Genomic DNA, 17971 nt, shown 5'->3' on the forward strand with positions numbered 1-17971 from the left:
TCAAAGATATCAACACGATTTTGAAAGTTTAGCAAATATTTTGGAGGAATTTGCAAGATTTAACAGACTTTAATGATTTTTTAAAAGATTTCAATAATTTAAAATTAAAAAAAAAATTTAATAAAGATTTAAATGATTTCCCGACGATTTCAAAGATTTCGGACAGATTAAAAAGATTTCAATGATTTCCCAAAGATTTCAATAATTTCAAATATATTATCAAATATTTATAATATAATTTAAATATTTTGCATAGATTTCGGATAGACTTAAAAGGTTTCACGAACTTCAATGATTTTTTAAAGATTTCAACAATTTCAAAAATATTTCAAAAAAATTTCAAATCTTCGATAAAGCTTTTAATGACTTCGACCGCTGTTTAGTCCGCTGTTTAGGAAAAATTACGCCCTCTTGGCTATTTATATTATATTTGGCATTTTGAGTCGTTCAGTTGGTTTATTAATTTTAATATAAATTTGCAGTATATATTTTCCTTCAGGTCTTAATGTGTTGGGATTGGTTCATACGTTTTAGTTTAAATTCAAAATTAAGAGCACTCTTAAAGCTTTTATCTATAAAGTGATTAACTTTATTGAATGGAAAGTACAAGTACAAAAGTACAAAAGAAATACAAAAATATCAATCTTGTATAAGTATAAAAATGTCTTATTTTAATACTGTGTGCGAGTGCAAGTAAACGTATATAAAAAAATAATATCTCTACAAAATGTGTCTATCTGATATATAATACAAAACTATAAAAATTAGAGGCTTAACATGTAAGACAAGAAACACTGGCCTAGACTGGAAGAACATATTTATCGACATCAAATCAATCCTCAATCACGTTACATTTTTTTAACTAACCCTGCTTCATATATAGAGAAATACCAATACTTCCAAAAAGCGTGATACAATTCAGATTAACGATTTTTGGAAGCTAATCTACAATAAAATTAAAAATAAATCTTTTAAAATGAAACCACATATCACAGTCGGAAACTTCGTATCGTTCACTATCGTGCCTTAATACATCCTTAATCGCCGAGTCCTCCAGCTTTTTAAATTACTTTCACACTATCCCGAGAATAAGGACGAGATTTTTAAGTATGATAATACGCCGATTTTAAAAAAATCAGCTAATTAGTCAATTTTTATTAATTGCAAAAAAATCGATACAATACTTATCGATAATGTAGTTGATGGTCTTCAAGAGGAGCCTCTTTATTTTTTTAGAAAGTTCTCAAGGAATTGAACCAATTAAAATGTTATTTTAAATAAATAAATATTTACGATAGCTAAAAATATATGGCAAGATGCTGGCTTAGTCGAATAATTTTTAAATAATTTTTTTAAGAAGCTTTTTTCAAGAAGCTTTTTTTATTCTCGGGACTAGTGGTGCAGGTGTCTCGCCTTTTGTAGATTCTACCAAATTCACTGAAATTCAGCAGCTACATTAATCTGAGTCTGAAGTGATTGTGTGTGCGTGAACTTTGGATTACGTCTCTTATATTATAACGTTACGTAGACTGTGTATTGATAAAACCGGTATTAGATCCTCCTTATAATAAATATTGCGCTTGCCAGTGACATTTAAATAAATAAGGGAAAGCCAGGTACACAGGCAATAACGAATACAAGCCTTGTCCTTCGGGAAGTTTCCAAAGCAGTTTGGAGAACTTTGGGATTTGAGAGTACACCTGGGTCACTACTGCTTTTGCTATTTTATAGTATTTGGGAAAAGACCATCAGTTTATTCAGCTGAAAGTTCTTTTCTTTAAAAAAAAAATCAAAATTTCCATCTGGTAAGAAGGCCCCCATTCGAGTATAACCCAACCAAGTGCTGCTTAATCTCGCTGATCGAAAGAGAATACAATTAATCTGTATGTAAATTACTGAATGCCGTTTAAAATTATAATTTTAATTGTATGAAAGAATTTCAATCTTCTAATAGATTTTCATAAAAATATAAAGTTAAGTGAGTCGATAAAAGAGTTAGGAAAATTGATTATTCTTTTTTCATTACATTTTAATTAGCGTTCATTATGATCGCAATCGTTCTTCAAGTACTAATAGTACTCGAAGGACGATTACGATACATTATACTAATATTATATATATTAAATTATGAATAATAACTGAAAATTAAAATAAATATTAGAATAGCTACTCCAGATTTCAAAAAAATTTTATTTTAATATTAAACGACTTCCACTAATCTGCCTACAGATTACTTTTATTTAAATACAGAATTTTATCCCAGTAGCAATAAGAAGCAAATAAATAAATTAATAAGTTAACTTGGGATTTTATATATAGTAATTTGATGAATAATCTCTTGATTAAAAAAGCGTGTTTTTTATAATAAAATGATTTTCTCAGGTTAAAATAATTTCCTTAATTTTGAAGTTATTTTTCGTCAAATGAAAAAATATATACGTTTAGGAAACATTTACTTTAATTTAAAATAAACTTTTTTCTGAGTGCTTCTGGAATTCTGAATCTTTCTGATGCATTTTGAAGATATTTACAAGTGAAAATTCGTAAAATTGTTTAATTTGGAATTTGTATAGTTTAATATCATGGAATATTGAAAATATTTTTGAAATAGATCAATCTTGAAGACTTTAAAATTGGGATTCTTCAATTTCTAATGCGTATAATTTAAAAAGATGCAATTTAGAAAATTTGATTTTTAGTGTTTTTTTAACAGTGCAATTTTGAAGTTTTAAGATTTTAAACTCTTCAGTTTTTAAGATTTTAGAATGAAAATGCTTAAACTTGGACGATTTTGAGGATTAAAACTTATAAGTCAGACTATTCAAATATAAATGATCGAAATCAAAAGAAAATCAATTTTAACTTTTGTAAATTTTAGAACTTTGAATTTAAAATTAAAAAATTAAAAATTTGTTAACTTTAAATATCTAGAATTTAAAGTCCTAAAATTTTGGACAGTTACAATTTAAAACTTCTGAATTTAGAAAGTACAGAATAAAAAGTCATTCAGTTTTTAAGACTTACGTTTTAAAGGTAGGTATGCAATTTTGAATGTTTTTAAAAAATACATTCAGTTTAATTTTAAAGATTTAGAAATGAAAATTCTTTAAGTTTAACGACACTTTTCTAAATTTTATTTTTAAGACATGGCTGAAAATAATTGAAAAATTAAGTAAAATAGGTGGGGAGGGGGTCCAAAATATTTTTTTACCACTTGTTACTTGGGGGCGAGAAAGGGTAAAATATTGAAAAAGTATGTTATTTAATTAATGGATGGCGCCTTGCTCATGCTGTATTTAATAATTATAAATATAGCAAGACAAAAAATTATTTTATCAATTTAGATCCTCGAAACTAAAAAAAAAAAACTAAAAAAAAAAACATGAAATTCTTGAGGCTGTTATGGTTTGATACCACTAATTTACATCTTAGTGACATTTAAAGCAAGAAAAAATATAACTCGTATTTGTTATGATTTTTTAGTACTTGAAATGAGTTTACTTATACTTTATCAAAATTGTATGTGATAATGATCGAATGTTATAGGTAATACCAGACCACTCATTTTAATTCTGAAATTATTTATAAGTATCTTATAGATACTAAAATAAAAAAATCCTGCTTTCGAAGAATTGATGTCTGAAAACTACCAGCTGTACTCCAAGTCTCCAAAGACTCGTGAATTTTGAATCTTTCTTTCTTCCATCTCGATTTAATTAATAACGAACATAAGTGTCATGTCTCTGGTCACCCTGGTACCGTTGAAGTCTAGAATAGGATGTTTGCTGTGGTTGGGTGAACTGAGACGACAAAATCTCCCTTGGGCGATGCATGTTAGTAGAGAAACGAGAGTTTCGGTCTTCATCGATGCGCCTTTGCGCTGCTCCCTGGAGATCTCTAGAACGAACTTGGTCCAAGGATTCCTGATAATGTTGCGAAAGAGCCTGAACAGAGTGAACGTTTGCTAATTGACGCAGCTGGTCTAAACCTGGAAGAGCATCGTTTGCAAACTGGAAATCCCTAGATTCTTGATGGGGTTGGTGAAGCTGTCGGAGAGGTGCTTGGACCTGATGATACTGTTCCAGAAGGGGATCTTGAAGCTGAAGATTTTTAGGTATTCTGTATCCAACGGATCGAACTACTTGGACCTGATCAGCTCTACGAAGTTGAGGTCGATATGTTGTTGCCCGATGATTTTGCAGAGCCAATGCGCTACTCGTATGCTGTTGATGAGAGGATGATGAGGATGTGGATGGGATGTATGTTTCTTGGTTTTGAGAGTGTGCTGGTAACTGTCCCTGCCCTCCGCGCACGTTCTGCAACACAAGGACAGAGACAGGGCGTTAGGTTTGGGATTTTGTCTTTTATGAGGATTAGATTACGGGATTAGTTATCAGCGGCTTAGACCTAGAGAAATGGCTGTCATGTGGTTAATAGAGAAAGAGTTGTTGAAAGTCACTATATTAAGGAAGTTTCCTCTAAGGTAACAAGGGGAAGGCCTTCTATTAGACATTGAATTTTTGATCAGACTATCATCAATCGGCTGTAAGTCAAAAAACAGTCGCCGCTGTTGCCAAAGGTCTACCGAGCCACGCGGGGCTGCTTTCAACCAGCGACTTCATTGCAGCGGTAAAGGGCCTGCCTGGAAACCACGCTACCATTGGTTTAAATCTTTTTGTAGACAATAAGCTTATTTTAGAAATGCAATCTTGATATTTATTTCTCAATAATTGTACTAGTTTAAAAAAACTCACAGAGGGAGCATAACAAATTATTATTTTACATATTTGTAATGCGAAAAATAAAAAAAATTTCGACAAAAAGATTTGAACGAGCAGCAGCATGGTCGCCAGTCAGGCTGTTTACCGCTGCACCGGTTTCGCTGACTGAAAGCAGCCGCGCGTGACTCGGTAGAGCTTCGGCAGCCGTGGCGACCGTGATTTTAAGACACTAATAATTCTTAAACCAAGAAGCCGGGCAAGGTGTCTAATTATTTTTGACGTACTATCGATTCATGATAGTATGATAAAAAAGTTAATGTAGCAGATGAGGCCTTCCCCTTGTAATATGTATGTCAAACATCTTATAGCCTTTGAAAATATAAGGATTGATTCCATTATAATAATTTGATTATTCTTGGATTATTAGAGTATATTATGAGACTTAGCGAAATAAGTTTTCCAAGTATTGAGGAGACGGAGAAAGAGTGTTTGGACAGGAATTTCGTTCATTGTGAGGACTAGATTAGGAAATTAGTTATCAGTAGCATAGACCTAGGGAAATAGTTGCCATGTGGTTATTTGGAAATGTTTTCGAAAGTGTTTATGTTGAGGAAGTTTTTTCTAAGCAAATATGTAGGTCAATCTTCGTATATCCTTTGAAATTATGAAGACAGATTTCATTCTAATAATGTGATTATTCTAGGATTATTAGAGTAATTGATTTCCCTTCGCTAAGCCTTTCGTACAAGTATTGAGAATAAATAAGTAGAAATTTCTTATATTAATTTTGTTTTCATCAGACAATATAAGTTTTGATAAATGGTATATAGTTTAAAGATCATAATAGGTCAAACGAATGTTTAATCAAGCGTTATTCATGTAACATCTATAGGGGAAATTAGACGACAGGCTCGAATTACTGGAGAATAATCTTGTCATGTTTCATGTTTCAGAAACCGAATAACTTCTTGTTCGTGACTACCCATGTTCGAACTTCTTCATCTTGTGGTAAGCGTTTAAATCCACAGCATCAATACAATAATTGCCTTGATTACTTCTGTGAAACTTAGATTATTCTCAAGAATGAACCACAACATTTTAACACTTCCGTTTTTCAGAGGAAATTTCTATTGGAGGATAAAATTGAAATAAAAATGTGAATCACACACTCCAGGTGCTTTAATTATATTAGCAGTGAAAACAATTTGATTGCATCTTTTTTTGTATGTGCGAAGTCCACAGAAATGGAAGTATTGACGAGATGGTTCGTTTCAGCAATTGCGCTTTTAACAGTGCAAAGTATCCAATTCAATATTCGCCTACAAATAAACGTTATGTTTGTTATTGGCAATAACATTCTTCCGGGTCTCCTTTGTAATGCTGTAACGAACGGGGAAAAAGCGTTAAACGACAAAGAGAAATGCGGCCACCGGTGACGTCACGAGAATTGAAATTTAGAGGTGCTGCAAATGTCAAGCGATCTCCTTTAATGCTCGGATATTGCTTAGGATTCAGACAAATAGCGCAAAATTTGCAAAGTGGTATTTGCATCCTCATGAAATTGCCAGTAACGTGTAGTTACCTGCTCAAATATTGACTTAGGCATTTCATTAGACAGACTCTGCGCACAAAAGTAATGCATCTGCTGAGTAGCTATGTTTATTCTTGACTTAAAATTCGTTATGAATGATAATTCTCTAAACAAAATTATTTTAGGAATAGTTTCTAAGAACAGTTTATTGCCGGGAAGATTTATCAGCTTTCGGTTACATTTTCACTTAAAACGATGATGATATTCACTTTTTCAGTAGTAGTTTTTGAATTTGAATAAATAAATAAATTAATTTTAAGGAATTGCTTACTTTGATGACATTTTTAAATTTTAAAATAAATATTTTGAAAACGTTTGTAAAACCATTCTAATCCAAAAGTAATACATCAGTTGGGGGGAGATTGAAAAACATTTGTATTTTCGTCAAAAAAAAATAAATAATAACCGATTTTTTTGTAATAACTAATTTTTTGCAATATTTTGATTTAACCACGGAATTATAATCACGCTATAACCACTTTTATTATTTTCTAACAAACACTTTTGTAATTTTGTGAAAAAACACAAAATAATACATTTTTATTATTACAATAATTTTGTAAAAAAATTAATGTTCAGGAATAGTGTAAATTAAAATGGCTATAATTAACATTAAAATAATAATATGATCAATAAATGCTGTTTTATTAATAAATTATAAATGTTTGTTAAATTTGTTTATATTTGAAATGTTTATTTTTCGAGCTGGAAAAAGGAAGAGGTAAGTTTTGTTATCCTAAGCAATTTTCCGAATCGAAAAATTACTAATGATTGCTATTTTGGGCAATTTGATAAATATTTTTTGGAATTGGCCTTTAAAATGTCATTTGCGAATATTATTGAGGATTTTTAGTTACAAAAGTTCTTTGTAAAAAAAAATTCCATTTTTCAGAAAAACTACACGGGATATGAAAAAATATTGCAAAAGAAAAATTATTCACCTCAAAAAGATGAACAAATTTTTTTGATATCATTTTTTTGATGAAAAACACATTTTTTGTTTTAATGGTGAAAAATGTCATTAAAAATAAAAAATTTCATTTTTCAGTATAACTATGCAAAATACGAAAACATAAATTAAAAAAAATTGTTAATCCAAAATATCAACAAATTTCTTTTCAATAATTTTATATAGGTCGTCTAGTTTTTTAATTTAATCGTAAAAAATTACATTCAGCATTAAAAAATATAAATTTTGGAAAATCCAAAACAAGATTCGAAAATATTAATAGACAAAAGTTGTTTACCCAAGAGATATACTTTGGTGAAAATATATTTTCGATAAGGCTCGTAGTTTTTGTTTTAATCGTAAAAAATAACTTTAAAAAATAATTCGAATTTTTGGAAAAACTTCACAAGATACGAAAAAAGTTAACCGAAAAAATTAGTTCACTCAAAAAAGATCGAGAGATTTGTTAGAAATTATTTTCTGATTAGATGCGTAGTTTTTGTTTTAATCGTCAAAAATGACATCACAAATAAACAAAAAATCAAATTTTTCGAAAAACACACTAGGTACAGTAAATGTTTGATAACAAATTCGTTCCGCCTTAATTAGTGATGAGAATATGTTAGTTAAAGCCGAATGAGCTTTAACAAAAGAGAATTCGCAATCACTTAATTTCAATTGTCGATGGTTTGACATTTAATTTTTAAAAAATATGAGAGGAAGTACAATTACCCGGTCAGCGTTCTGACTTTTGGTCTGAGTTTTTTGAATTATTAAATAACTTATTGTTTGCATAAATGCGTAAGTTTTTTGCAATTTTCTGTAGTTGAAAAATAAAAAATCTGGAAAACAATTTAATACTAAAAACGATACTATAATAAAGAAAACTGTCGTCTGTTATAGGACTCCTTTGCAAAATTTTACAAGTAATTACAAAAAATTCTAATTTTCGTTAAAAGTAAAGTATCTGCTCTTAGTGCTAATTTTGCTCTATAATTTTAAATGAGTAAAAACTATACTAATTTAAATAGTTCCAAATTTGTATGTTCAAATAGTCATCATTCTTACTAAAGATTACCAAATGAATTAGTAGAAGTAGAACTATACTGAATTAGTATAATTTGAATAGGAATAAGTAATTTTAAAAAAGCTTCGTCTTAAAATATTATTGCTCTAAGAAAATAGGATTTTAACTTTGAAATTAAATATAGTTTTAAATTTAAATCATCAGTCATACGATCATTTATCATAGAAATGCGTATGCAAGAAAAAGCACAAAAAGGTCTCTATTCAAATTTTTAAAATAGGCATTAGAGTAAACGGCTAATTATTATTTTGTTTAATCCTAAACAATATACTATAAGGAAGAGATTGTTAAATTGTATAAAAAGTAGTATTTGTAAATTTTTCCAAAGGAATTTTTTGGGGTACTAATTTGGTTCCTCTTTTAGACTTCATATCGAAGAAAGTTTCGATTGTATCTGTATGTAAATACCTCAAATTATTACAAAATAGAATCTTTAATCGTCATAAAGTTGTTTTTCTTGCGATTAAAGCAATATTGGAAGTATTTGGAGCAAAATGTTAATATTTATATTTCCTGTTTTAGAAGTTTTGCAAAGTTAAGGGACGTGATTAATGATCTGTTCCAGGTTGGTATAATTAAACCTTGCCAAGTGTCACCTTTGGTTGGACATAAAGTTTGCAATTTATTCTAAGACGCAATGTGCCCTAGGAAACTCAGATTTAACCTTAAATTTATGTGCGTTAGGAGAAAAATTTTCACGATATATTGCTGTTCAGGTCGATGCAAACTGAGCAGTGAGAAAAGCCAGCAAAGTTTTTCGGCGCTCGTGCGCGATCGGCATAGAAATTGATGGTGTTCTTATTCATTCTTCCCATTTCTTGAAGAAATTTCAGAATTCAAGACGTATTTCCATGATTTTGTCTATTTTGGTGAGCAGTCAAAAAGACGACTTTACATTTGATTTTTCTAGTTTCCTAAAATATAAATTGTTCCACCGTGACGAGATTTTCGTTTTTTTAAATCAGTTTTTTTCACAACGAAAATTTGTAATACCAAATTGAACAGGAAACATTGAGTCTTAGCGTTTTTAATATATTTCTTGTTAATTTTTTTTAGTATTATCAGATTATCAAGACACTATGGTGTAATAATAATAATAATGATGTCACTTGAGTTTTTTCTTCATGGGAAACTGTACTTTTCGATATTTTCCTAATTATTTATAATTAAAAGTTTTGAAATATAAACTAAAATATTATAACTTTATTATATGACATTTATCTTCAAAAAATTTCTGAAGATAAAGAATAGTTGAATAGTTGAAGTTTTAGTGTAAAAAATTAATTGAATAAAAAAACATTCCAATAAAATTGTTGTATTCTCAAAAAAAATTGAATGTTTTACCAAATTACTGAACTTTTTACCAATATAGTTGAATTTTCAGGTAAAAAAACTTTATTTATAACAAAAAACAATAATTTCAATCAGATTGTTGAATTCTCAACAACCAAATTTAATTTTTAACTAAATAATTGAACTTTCTACAAAAATAGTGAGATTTTTAAAAAAGAATGAATCTTCAACCAAAAATAGGATAGCTAAATTAATTAATTTTCAACAAAAAACCAATATTTTTTTATTAAATTGTTGAATTCTCAACAGAAACTTTAATTTTTGAGAAAATAGTTAAAAATTTCTATCAGAAACAAAATAGTTGACTTTTTAAGCCAAAAAGACGAATTTTTAACCGAACAGGATCAATTTTCAACCAAGAATAGGATAGCTTAATTTTAAGTAAAAATAAATAAATTAAAAAAAAAAAGTTTTCAATAAAATTTGTGAATTCTCAACAGAGAATTTAATTTTTAACCAAATAGTTTAACATTCAGCCAAAATAGTTGGATTTTCAACAAAAAATAAGACACATAGATATTAAGTTAAAAAAAAATTACAAAAAAAAAAAACATATTTACAATAAAAGTGTTGAATTCTCAACAGAAGATTTAATTTTTAGCCAAATAGTAGAACCTAATACCAGAAATAAAATAGTATAGTTTTCAAGCCAGAAAGACGAATATTTAACCAAACAGGATCAATTTTCAACCAAAAATAGGATAGTTTAGTTCTCAGGTAAAAAAATAATTTTAAAACAAAAATGTTCTCAATCAAATTGTTGAAATCTCAATAGAAAATTTAATTTTTAACCGCATATTTTTTCATTTCACTACACGTTCACCAAACGTTCGTTTTTACGAAGTAGCTGAACTTTCTACCTGAAATAAAATAGTACAATTATCAAGCCAGAAAAACGAATTTTCAACAAAAAATAGGATAGTTAAATTTTCAGTTAAAAAAAACTATTTAAAAAATCTATTTTCAATAAAATTGTTGAATTTTTAAAAGAAAATTTAATTTTTACGAAATTGTTCAACGTTTGCCAGAAACAAAATAGTTTAATTTTTAAGCCGGAAAGACGAATTTTCAACCACAAAGGATGAATTTGCAATCAAAAATAGGCCAGTTCAATGTTTAGTAAAAAAAAAATTAATTAAAAAAAAATGTTTTTAATGAAATTGATGGATCCTTAACAGAAAATTTAATTTTTAACCAAGTACTTCAACTTTATACAAATATAGTTGAACTAGCAGAAAGGTTAAATTTTCAGTTTAAAAAATTAGTTTTCAACCCAAAAGAGACCAATATTTTCAATTTAATTGTTGAGTTATCAAAAGAAAATTTAATTTGTAATTGAATATTCGAACTTTCTACCCAAAAAGTGGAATTTTCAAGCCAGAAACAGAATATTTAACTAATATAAATAAATATATTTTAAAATATTTAAATTAAAACAGAAATACTTTTTCGCTCTTCTTTTCTTGGACGAATCTCCAGCAGGTGGGCTCTGCTCTGTAGGATCGATGAAATTTTTCAAATGTATATTAAATTAATTCCAAAAGTCATTTTTACTATGACATTTCCGATTTTTCCGATATTATCGGTTGAATTTGATCGAAAGTTAGATGAGATGATGTGATTGATATTGAATGAATGCATACAAATTTTGTTTCAGAATATGTTTCAAAAACGAACGAGGCTTAAATTTTATCTATGAGTGATATTCGACTTGAAGAGTGGCTTAGGCGAATTAAAAGAGCGCGTACTTGAGTGGAAAGTAATCATCGCTCTAAGAGACCCGCAAATGCCAAACGTCAAAATGTGGATCGAGTACAAGTGCTCATTAATAGAAATAGTTTTTTAATAGTGAAAGAAACAGGAAAAGGCCTCGGGATTCGAAAAACTATTCTTTCGAAAATTTTGAGCCTAGGTTTAGGAATGAGTCGCAGGGCTTCAAAATTTGTTCTACAGCTGCTGACGGAAGATCAACAGAATTATTGAGTGGAAGTCGCCCATGACTATCTGGAAAAAAGGCACCAAGACAATGCTGCCAGTCTTCTTCAAATATGTTGTCACCATTAAAAGGCTCCAAAAGGTCAGCTAGTAAAGAAATAGTATTATCAAGAATTTCGGAAGTTCTCTAATTGCAGCGTCTTCAGAAATTTCTGGTGAAACACGGCCGTACAATACTTCGGAAGTCCCTACGCAGTCCTGGCCTGCCACCTTGTGATTTCTGGCTGTTCCTCAAATTAAATTATCATCTAAATGAAAAATTATTTTAAGACGTTGAGGATTTAAAACAAAATGCAACGAAGCAGCTTTTAGCTATTCCGAAATATTCCGAAATATGACTATCAAGTACTTCCGAAAGTTGGAGGTTCCCTAGAAGAAGGTTTTGGCTTCCAAATAGTAGTATTTTAAAGGGTACATATATCATCGATATTAACCAGAATTAAATCTTACTCTTCTTATACCATTATGTCGGAAATTTTCAGGACATATTCGTTTATGGGTGAAAATAAAGAAAATTAGCACCTCCCTGATGAAATAGTATATGCTTGAGTTTTGAGGAAGAAATGTCTTAAATAGAGGATTTTATCAATAATATTTTCGCCAATAATATCCTATCTGCCAATTATTTTTACTTAACTCCGTATCAAAATAGAAAAGATTAAGTATAGTTAAATGTCATCCGGTAGCGTGTACCTGACTACCTTTATTCACATTTATAGCGGCATCACTTAAAAAAATATTTTAATGTCATTTTTAAATACACGTATGTTCGAAGAATTAATTTTAGAATTAAGGGCATGTGACACAGCTAAATACCTATATTACCGACCACAGTTTTTCAGTTCACTGAATGTTTTTTTGAACCTAAGAACTTTTTTTGTGAATAAAATATCGAACTAAAACTTTGGAAAATGTATTAGAGTATAATAAAGTACGTTTAGGTACTGCATTTTGATAAGAACTTCACTGAAAATTATTTCATCTTTTTTCTGAACCTCAAAATCTTTTGAACGTTCGAACTTTTTTTATAAATAAAATATCGGTCTCAAACTTTGAGAAATGCAAGAGCCGAAAGAACACTACGTTTAAGTACAAAGCTTAATAATAAAAGATGTAAGAAAAAGGTCAACTACCAATTCCATCGGCATCAGCCGGTAACGTTGTACACGAAAATACGACCCTTCTAGAACCTCGTCTAGTGGGCGCCAGGGTTCGTATTTTCGTGTACAACGTTACCGGCTGATGCCGTTGGAATTGATTGTTGAAATATATTTTTTTACATCTTTCATTATTAAGCTTTGTACTTAAACGTAGTTTTCTTTCGGCTTTTGCATTTCTCAAAGTTTGAGACCGATATTTTATGTATAAAAAAAAGTTGGAACGTTCAAAAAATGTTAAGGGTTCAGAAAAAAGATGAAATAATTTCCAGTGAAGTTCCTACCGAAATGCAGTACCTAAACGTACTTTATTGTACTCTAATACATTTCCCAAAGTTTCAGCTCAAAATTTTATTTACAAAAAAAGTTCTTAGGTTCAAAAGAACATTCAGTGAGCTGAAAAACTGTGGTCGGTAATATAGGTATTTAGCTGTGTCACATGCCCTTAAAAAAACAATTTTCTTGTTTCCATTTATAGACTCAGAGTTATAATCACTTTTTAATGTCCCCCAGTTTTTGTGTCATCCGGTAACAAAATAGATTTTTGTTAATTTAATGGCTTGAAAATTTAATTTCCACATTTAAAATGATTAATAATGAAAGATGATTAAATATACCTTAAGACGTAACGATTTAATTATTGAAATTATCGTAATTTTAAGGTATCTTTATTTGTCCAAAATAAATGATTCAGAAGCCTAAAGAATAACATACAGTTTTTAAAATTTTTGCGAAATTATTTGAGATTATAGAAATATTATAAAATGTTTAGAAATTTGTTATATCTATTGAAATTCCTTAAAAATACTCTTAAATTTGAATAATTTTTAAGGATAAGAAGATTAGTAGGTCTGGCAGGATTAAAAAAAAGAATTATTTTTCTAATATTATTAAAAAAACAGTCTCGTGAATTATTTTTTTGAAATTTCTCTCCGTGTAGAATTTGTCTCCGCGCGCGGCTCGCAATTTTGAGCGCGCCTTGGGCGCGCAACTTTTGGTTCTCGCGCTTGTGTGTATTTATAATGTATTTATCTCGCGCTTCGTGCTCGATTGTACATTTGTCTCGCGCTTCGCGCTCAATCGAGCTTCTCTCGAGCTCTCTAGTAGCTTAATGGGGAAGCACCCGGCCAGCAATCGGAAATTCTCTTGTTCGATCCCAGCGGAGTAAAGGGAGATCTTTTTTGAAAAAAAATTTTTTTTTTTTTTTAATTTATAGCTCCAACTAGTCTGTAAAGACGTTAAGAAATTCCATTTTTTTCTTGTGATCATACAGATTCCTTAATTAAATACCTTAAAGTGACGTGACACGTATGTCGTTATGTAAGTCAAATCAAATTAAATTTATGCGTTTTTCATCCAGATTTCAAAGAATTATTTTGGAAAAAAATATTTATCATTTTTAGTTACATTTACGTATAAATGTTATGGTTCCATTTCAGATTGTAAACACTTGATTCTAAACCTTAATGCTATGATTAGAAAAATCTTTATAATTATAATAATCAGGTCAACTTAAAAACCGATATTTTCCAAAAAGCCAGAAAACATGCCATTAAACATTAAACTCAATTTTTTATTTTAAATTCGCACTAATGATTTCTCCTACTCTCGATCATATCTTTTTTCCAGCATCTAATGTCACTAAATAATAAAATCTCATTAAAAAAAAGATATTCTGGAAAAAATCACTTCTTTAAAGACTCGCGAAATATTTCTCTAATCTGAAAGAAATATGTGATCAGCTTAGGGTCTGAAAGGGTTGATATAATCTAGAGAAATTTATTATCTCGGAGGAGACTTTTATTTTGGACGATGTAGACTTGTAGCAGAATTTCTGAAGGTGCTCGACTGGCTGGTATCCTTTGATCGTAAACCCGTGACTTAGAAAGGTAGGAAGGAAGCAATAAAGGTCCTAGAACTAGAGTACCTTTTGCCCAAGGCTATAAAGGCATCAGCTTACCTGAGGAGAAACTCCGAGCATCTTAAGAGAAGGTGGCACGTTGAGACTCTGCGGAATTTGCACATGGCCAAAGTCAACAGCAAAAGCCTCACACCAAACTCCAAAATGGCCGAGTTGGTGAACGGTCAAATCTCCGGGTAAGGTCAGCACGATCGTTTTATGATCATATCGACGAAGAGGCTGCTCTTTTCCATTTTCATCAGGAATTCGAATACCCTGGGGCGAGGGATTTGGTCCGGCACCAACCCAGAATTTCGCATCTGCAAGGTTACAAATTTGCAAAGAAAAAAAAATGGAAAGAGAAATATTGCTAGGGGTTTTGAAGTGAATGGGTTACTCATTTTTAAACTTGGAAAGAAGAAACTAACCTGGAGCTTCACCATCGTAGCTGAAACTGGGAACCAAGAGCGTCTGTGCATCAACGATGACTACTGGTTCTGAGCCAACCCCGTGGATTCCACTCAAACTTGCCAGTTTTTGGGGCTTTGGGTAGTCAAATCCGCGTGGTATTTTGACATCACCGAAATTCACCTAAAAGCAGTTAATAAAAGAAATTTTTATTTAAAAATGGTTCAAATGAGCCAAAAAGAGACTGTTCAAAAACTAGGTTACAATAGGGGTGAAGGGGGTTAATAGATTTTGTGATGCTTTGTCATGTAGAGGGGGAAATAAATGTGCATGATATTTTTTTTGAAATTCTTGCAAAAAGGATTATTAGTAATTTTATTTTACACTCTTTCCCCTCTGTACCTCTTTACCATTCTTGTAAGAATTCCTATTTTATCCCATGTCTTTAAGAAAATTCCCCTTTTATGATATTATAATTATTATATATTATATATTTCACAATATATATCATTATAATATTATTTACTGGGTTTTTACTTAAATGCAAATTAAATTAGTAGAACCCAATAAGAAGATCCAACCATTCTTCCTTGTAAGTCAATTCGTTTTAATTATATGGATTGAAGATTAAACTATTTTACCAAATATTTTGTTGGCTTGAAAACTAATTTTATTAACTGAAATTTAACTTTTTTATTATAATTTAAAAAATTATAGTTTCAAGTTAGAAATTCAAGGATTTGGTTGGAAATGTGTATATCTGGTTGCCAATTCGTATTTTTTGGTAGAAAATTAATATTCTTGATTTATAAATATAACTACTTGGTTAAAACTTGAACTAATTTGTGAAACATTTATTTTATCAGTTAAACCCATCTATTTGGTTGAAAAATATTTGTTTTGTAATTAAAAATCATTTTGTCAACTGCACATTTATCTATTCTATTTTTTATTCAAAATTGATTATCTATAGTTTAAAATTCAAATATTTGTCTTGAAAATTCAACTGTATTGTTAAAATTCTATTATTTCTGTAGAGAATTTAACTATTTATTTGAGAATTAACGGTTTGGCTCAAAATTTATATTTTTATTTTATAGGAAATTAGACTTTTTGATTTTAAAACTGAATAATTTTGTTAAAAATATCTTCTCTCAACAATGACAAATCTTTCCTGGTTGAAAATGGAACTCTTTGGTTGAAAATTCATATATTTTTTAATAATTAAACTGTTTATTATTTAAAATAAAAATTTTCTTTTTATTTGAATTCGTAATTATTATATTTTCTCGATGAAAATTTATATTTTTTAAAATGAAAATTCTACTGCTTGATTATAAGATGAAGTTCTTTCTTACACATTAATTTTTGTTGTTTTTGAAGATTCACCATTTCACTTAATAACACAAACTATTTAGTTAAAAATGTAATGATTTTAATTCAAATTTAACTATATTATTGAAAATTTAACTATTTGTTGAAAATTCGTTCTTTTTGCTTGCAAGTTCAACTATCTGTTTATGAATGCAACTGTTTGGTAGATAAATTTTGTTTAACATTCAGCTATTTCATAGAGAATTCTTAAAAGCTTAATTAATTTGTAGTTAATTCAACTACTTTGTTAAACATTATTCTTTTTTGATTAAAAATTCATATTAAAAAAAAAGAATGAAATGCGCTTTGAAAACTCACCCTTTTTGGTAGAAAAGTTTTTGGTTAGAAATTCATCATTCTTGGTTCAAAATCAAACTCTCTTCTTAAAAATTGATTTGTTTGAACTTGAAGTTTCGAATATTTTTCAAAAACATAACTATTTGTGATTAAATAAAATTCTTTTTAGTCTAGAAATTTTTCTTCGAAGGTTAAAAGTTCAAGTGTTTGCTTATAAGTTAATCTATTTTGCTTGAAATCTTAACTAGTATCTTTTTGAAAATTCAATATACTTCGATTTCTATATTGAATTCAATATGATACCTATTACATTAATTTTGTTTTAAATAAAATTAAATCGAGTGATGAGTGGGTCACGTGACCAAATTTCTACCTTACCGACACTTTTTTGGTTTTTTAACTTATTTCCACGCGAAGCACCACATCGAGTTGAAAATTTGGGATACTAAACAAGAATCACTAAAAATAATGGCTCTGGTCCTAAATTTGCGTAATTATGAAAAAAGTTTTATTTGCCAATCTTTTTTTTTGCCTCTTTCATAACTATTCAAATTTAGGACTAGCCCCACCTTTCTTAGTGCTTCTTATTTATCATCCCTAATTTTTAACTCGATGTGGCGCTTCGTGTGAAAATAAGTTGGGAAATAAAAAAGTGGCGGTAAGGTAGGAATTTGGTCACGTGGCCCACTCGTCACATGGCCTTAAAGAGGTGGGTGGGGGTTGTTGGTGCTTGTGATATCACCCTGAGTGCTTCAAAATTTGTGAGATGAGGTCTTAGCAATGAGGAAATAAGTAGACGTAGAAATAATTATAGACGCGAAAACAGGATACTTAAACGATTAGTTAAAGAAAGTAAAGATACAATTAGAGCAGAAGAAGAGATAAAAATACAAAACGACTTTGAAGGAAGCAGGAAACTACTTTATAAAAAAATAAAAGGAAACAAAAGTACAGAAATTGTCAACATGAGAAATAGTAGGAGGGAAATGGTATATGATGCAGATGGAATACGAGAGGCTTTCAGCGACTATTTTATCAGACAATTCGGAGATGAAGCTATAGGACACCACAACTGCGATGCTGAACACGATGCGTTGGAAAACTCAATTGAAAAAGTCTGTGTCACTGAGGTTAGGGAT

The 17971-nt window shown here is 29.6% G+C and overlaps 1 protein-coding gene across 3 annotated transcripts in view; it reads right to left on the reverse strand.

The window, feature by feature from the left end:
* Positions 1-17971, reverse strand: part of LOC117167025 (protein Skeletor, isoforms B/C) — an 82460-nt gene that overhangs the window by 16952 nt on the left and 47537 nt on the right. For 2 of the 3 annotated variants that reach the window (XM_033351574.1, XM_033351575.1), the window contains exons 5-6: positions 15182-15344; positions 14814-15073 (exon numbers count right to left, since the gene is read on the reverse strand). In XM_033351574.1, coding sequence (XP_033207465.1) covers positions 14814-15073; positions 15182-15344 — 423 coding nt within the window. Of the gene's footprint in view, positions 1-3137; positions 4317-14813; positions 15074-15181; positions 15345-17971 lie in introns of those variants that run through there. The other variant, XM_033351576.1, reaches the window with a different exon arrangement.

Source organism: Belonocnema kinseyi, chromosome 2, assembly GCF_010883055.1.
Source record: "Belonocnema kinseyi isolate 2016_QV_RU_SX_M_011 chromosome 2, B_treatae_v1, whole genome shotgun sequence".
Taxonomy (NCBI): domain Eukaryota; kingdom Metazoa; phylum Arthropoda; class Insecta; order Hymenoptera; family Cynipidae; genus Belonocnema; species Belonocnema kinseyi.